The 5,419-nt window shown below is 44.4% G+C and overlaps 1 protein-coding gene across 1 annotated transcript in view; it reads left to right on the forward strand.

Moving 5' to 3' along the window:
- LOC108234847 (adhesion G protein-coupled receptor L3) overlaps positions 1-5,419 on the forward strand; it is a 289,951-nt gene that overhangs the window by 184,428 nt on the left and 100,104 nt on the right. Inside the window, exon 8 of the mRNA XM_037976458.1 lies at positions 1,043-1,146. Within this exon, the coding sequence (XP_037832386.1) occupies positions 1,043-1,146 (104 nt within the window). The remainder of the gene's footprint in view (positions 1-1,042; positions 1,147-5,419) is intronic.

The following is a 5,419-nucleotide window of genomic DNA, read 5'->3' on the forward strand; positions in this document are numbered from 1 at the left end:
CCCCCCCCCCTCCCCGCTAACCCCCCCCTCTTTTCATGCTCCTCCGACCCGTCTCTCAGCACAGGAGGTTATGCAGAGTCACTTATCTTATAAACCCATCAAACATAAGGCTGTCTGAGGTGGACGGGGACAGGAAATTATATGTCAATCAAAATTTATATCTGTTAATGCGGGCCGTATCAGCCTCCAACAACCCCCCCATCCCACCCCCGCCTTCTGTGTACAAGGAAGGGCAGTTTAAAGCCAGCGTCTAGCTTTGCTTATGTCAGCAAAGCAAGGGAAATGCTCGCAAGCTCCTCTTTAATGTAGGAAAAACACCAAATCCATTTCTTAAAATCCGGGCAGAGCAATCTAAAATGATAGTTCTTCTGCCTTAGTGTGTGATTGAGCGATGCAATTGAAGGAAGGTGTGACAAAGTAGGAGAGGCTGTTTAATGTTGGTCAATATCTGTGTTCAAACTGAAGCCCAGCCTTGTAGAAGACGCCGATTCATCAGACCAGATCTCTCAGCAGACGCCGTTTCACCCCCCAAAACACCAACTTAATTGACCTTTCCTGATGAATTCAGCCACGGCAGACTTAATTGGCACCTATTTTGCGGCACATTCCCTCTTAGGCAAGACGTGAACTGTCACACGTGCAGACAGGGTCTGACTTTTAACGATTAAATACAGACGGCAGCCAACGGGCTTCAAACGAAGCAGCGCCCATTGAGTCAGCCCGCGATAAAAAACCATCCAATTACATTTCGCAGGTTTTGGTAATTGAATTGCTGGCGAATTTGGTTTCCTTGGACAAGTTTTTGTGCGTAAGAAAAGGGGGGCTTGATATCTGGAAGAATTGGGCTGTGGTTGACAAGCCTGGGAGTATTGTGCAGCGCATCGCTCTATAATAGGAAGAGGAGGGGGAAAAATTGGAAACTGTGAATGAGCTCGTCTCCCAAGATATTGGTTGGGAATGACAAAAAAAGAGGCATTTTTTTATGAAAAGAAAAAGAAAAGATGTAAATTTCCTTAAGATGTGTGCTTTCGTCTCTCCGAAGGTGTTGCCTCGTACATGTGCATGGGCCCCGAAGGGTACTGGGACCTACAGGGACCCGACTTTAGCAACTGTACCTCCCCTTGGGTCAGCATCATCAACCAAAAGGTAAGAAGGGAAAAGAAAATACTTCCAAACTGAATCATTCGTGTTTCTTTGTCGCTGTCTGTATGCTGAAGTTGTGGTTTCTTGTGGATTCTGGTCTTTTGTATGTCCGGGTGTCTGGTTTAGTCGTATCATTATGGTTCTAGTGGTATTTTTTTAACCCTCCACTGTTACACTATTGTCTACCCTTGTGTTTCTATGATTTATAGAGAGAGGTGGTAGTAACATCACAACACTGTCCCCTCATGTATCTGATCCTGTAGAGCAGTGGTGTCTAATCCTGGTCCTGGAGGGCCACTATCCTGCGTGTTTTAGCTATTTACCTGCTCTTCAGCAGGTCTTCCAGTTCTGCAGAAGTCTGTTAATCACTCAGTCATTCAAACCATCTGTGTCAAAGCAGAGAAACATCTAAAACATGCAGGACAGCGGCCCTCCAGGACCAGGATTGGACACCCCTGCTGTAGAGGGATCTTCCTCGTCACCACAGATTTATCGTCACATTTGTAAATTCAGCAGCAACTCTCAAACATCACAGACACCTCACATTCACATCTAAATAACAAAACAATTGCACTGCAGCGATAGCATCACACAATCTCATGCTATGCTATGCTAACAGGGCTCTTTGCAAACTGCTGCTGGTGCAATTATAGACTTAGTTCTGCCCAGGTGTTGCTTGTTGTCATGCTGTGTGTATGGAACAAACAGCAGCCAGTGGAAAAGCTATGAATCATTAATACCTTGTAGATGGCTCTTTAAACAACCTCGCTTTGGGGAAGTGGAGGTTATTTCTGACCAGACTGACAAGCTAACTGTTCCAAAGTGGACTGCTGTTTATGTGAACAGCGTTCCACATAAAATAGTGGTAGCAAACGTCCGTCAGCTAAAAAAAAGGAAGGAAGAAAAGATCCAACAGGTTTGAACTGGACTAGCAGTGTCTAATGGATATATAGAACTATTTGGGCGTGGTGGCCTGTGTTGCAACCATCACACATAAAGTGGTTGGATCTCTGTGCTGGTCTTCCGTTATTTACAGGAAGTCATCAGCAGAAACATGTTCCACTGTGAGATGTGGAACCCCCTTCAAGAAGCCGATCTCCCATCAGCTGTCGCTGGTGTCTTTTATCTGAAGACAAACGCGACCTGGTTTTAATCGGAGTGCCAGTACGTTGTGTAACGAGTCGTTTACCTCGGAACAGAAACCGGTGGAAAACTCTCGATTTCTTTAAGCCTCTTCAAGACCATCGACAGTGACGCCAAACATCGGAAATCCGTCAAACTGGACATTAGAACGGTTGCTACATTACAGAATCAATCGGGTCACTTCTACCCCTAGACTATCATGCACAAAACGTAAGGGAAAAGGTTTAAGTGGGGTTCACCTTTTAGTGTTATGACCCGAACTATTTCTGTGAATAACACTTGCAGCAGCTCTAAGTGCAGATCACCATATCTCCTGCAGCTGGTCAACTTTAGTTTTTGTGGGTTTTGTTCTTTGTCGGCTCCTAATTGGTCAATTAATCTCATTGATTAACTGGAGGGCGCACTCAATAGAATGACCTCCGTTTGCGTATGTGTTTGGTTGTGCACTGGAACCCAACCCCACAAAGCACCGTGGTGTAATGGACTGCAGTGGCAACACGATCCAGCACTTATTTGCTCTCCAGACTGCTCGAGCACAGATGACTTGTATCTTCTCCTCTACAGGCGATTATGCAAAGCCCCATATAAAGCTCCCAACATTTAAATCTGTAATAGAATCAAAGCAAAAGAGGAGGAGGTGACTGTGAGTGTGTGTGCGTGCTGGGTTCCAGGTTGTGAATTGTTAAAAATGTTCTCCCTTAAATGCATAGGAGCCCGAGGCGTGCATGTTGTAACATTTATGTTCCACTCAGCGGCAGAAACCCAGCCCATTAAACCAACAGCAGTTTTCTGATATGGATGGAAAATTGCTGTTAGGTAGCAGAACGGTGGTAAAGAAATTATCAGGTGCATTTCAGTATGGTGCATCCCCATTCAAACAGGGCAATAAAGCTCTTATACCTGCTGCTGTTTAGAGAGGAGGGGGAAAAAAAGTGTGGAGCATTTTCTGTTCGAATCCATGAAAGGTTTTAAGCAATGTGTGTATTTTTAACCACAGTTCTATTGATGATTTTAATAAAAAAAAAAAAAAACAGACGCTCGAGCTGTGTGCCTGTCGCTGTGGATAAAGAAAAGGCTCCTAACGAAGATTAACCTGCCAGGGATTTGAAATGCCCATCTGGCACTTCGTTATTTTATATCTATAGCCATTGTCCTGTGCGTTTTACCTCCTGTTGCCAGATGGTTTTTCGTAGACAAAACGAGCGAGGAAGATGTCGAGAAATAAAAAGGAGAAAGAAACGACACCATGCCGCCTGAATGAGGGAAACAAAAAAAAAAAAAAAAAAAAAAAAAGAAAGAAAGAAAGCTGAGCTAGTTACCCTGCATCCCCAGCTCACCTCATTAAGAGATGAGCTCAGGGAAACTAAAGAGGAAAACATCTTCCAAAGACACGTTCCCCTGCAAACACCTCTGTGAGGGCCAATTTAAAAATCCTAATTACTTCCCTAATAAACTCACAACTACCTCACAACATCTTCCTACCTGATATAAGTTGAAGCATCTTGTTTTAAATGTATTTTAAGTTGCATCGCTGACATCAAAGGTCTGTTAGACACAAAGTCAGATCAGCTGCTTCTGGATGACTGGTAAAACCAACTTTATGATACTGGTGCTGTCACGCTGTCTTGCAAGTTGGCCTTTTTTTACATTATAAAAATGGAAATGGAAAGAAGCCAGACATTTTTTAAAACACTAAGTCTTGTGTACAAATATGGCGTACGTGCAGTATTTCCGATGCGTTTTTGTTGTTTCGTATCAGTTTGTTATTGAATCGGTTCCAATACAGGGTATTAGTTCAGCGTACTAGTACTGGTTAAGTAGGCGTTGGTTCGAAGAGCGGGATGTACACCAAAAACAAGGCGGTCGCGTTAATTCTTTGAATTCCCCCGATTTAACTGGACCTCTAACATTAAAGAACCCCCTCCCCGTCCTCAGTCAGCATCTCGCCACGGTCTGACCCGCCATCTTCCTTGGTTTTCTTCTCCATGCTCTGGCAAATTTGTCTTTTGTTCTCCTCATCTTCATGTAAAGTCCAAACCAAACCCACGTCGGTGTCCTCCAGGTTAATGTTTGCTGGGACACGTCACGTGAACTGACCGAGCACGCAACAGTTACCAATAAAACACCATGTAGACCAGCGGTGTCCAATCCTGGTCCTCGAGGGCCACCATCCTGCATGTTTTCCTTGTTTCTCTGCTCCAACACACCTGATTTGAATCAATGGGTGATTAACAGGCTTCTGCAGAACAAGAAGAGGTGATTTAACCACTGAATCAGGTGTGTTGGAGCAGGGAAACAAGGAAAACGTGCAGGATGGTGGACGGAGGACCAGGATTGGAGACCCCTGATGTAGACGTTGTTGGTAGTCTTGCACAGAAAGTCCAGCAACACAATATGTCCGTGGCAACCGCTTGACTATGTGAACAATGTTGTATTTATGCGTACACACACCAAGAATACAACACTGCAACGCACTCGAATACAAAAAAAAAAAGCCTTTCGGGCATAAAAATGCCACAAGTACACCACAGCACTGTCAGTGCAGAGTGTTTGTGTGGCGGGAGATTGTGGAACAGAATTTTTTATTTTTGTTATGGTCAATAAATCTGCGGGAAGCTGGTGTCACCGGAGATCCCACTGCGTGTTTGTGTCAGAGTATCAAATACAGAAAACAGGCGTTGTTTTGACGTTCTTCCCTTACAACCACATAACTCACGAAGGCAGAAAAACGTAAAGCTGACGTGCAAAAGGGAGACGGGAGCAAAGATTATTCCAGCGCAGTTTCAGCTGTAGATATATACGCATACATGGCGAAAAGTGGTGCTGTGATTTAAAAAAACATCTGTAACACGGTATGCAACTGTCAGGTTTGTATATTTATTGTAATTGTTTCCAGGGTAGATTTATGTTTCGTTACCTTTCTTAGTTACTTTCCCCCTCCTGTCTCAGTTTCTCTGCCTCCTTAGTTTCCCGCCCTCCTCACCTGTTTAGTTCTAATTAGCGCCGTCTTTTTCCTCTTTGTTAGTTAGTCACCGCCTTTATGTTGTCACCCGTGTTCAGCCTCAGTTGTTGGTGTGTTGTCAACATCTGTGTGTTCCCGAGTTCCTCGAGTCCCCCCCCCACCCCCACCCCC

Source organism: Kryptolebias marmoratus, linkage group LG7 (assembly GCF_001649575.2).
Source record: "Kryptolebias marmoratus isolate JLee-2015 linkage group LG7, ASM164957v2, whole genome shotgun sequence".
Lineage (NCBI taxonomy): Eukaryota > Metazoa > Chordata > Actinopteri > Cyprinodontiformes > Rivulidae > Kryptolebias > Kryptolebias marmoratus.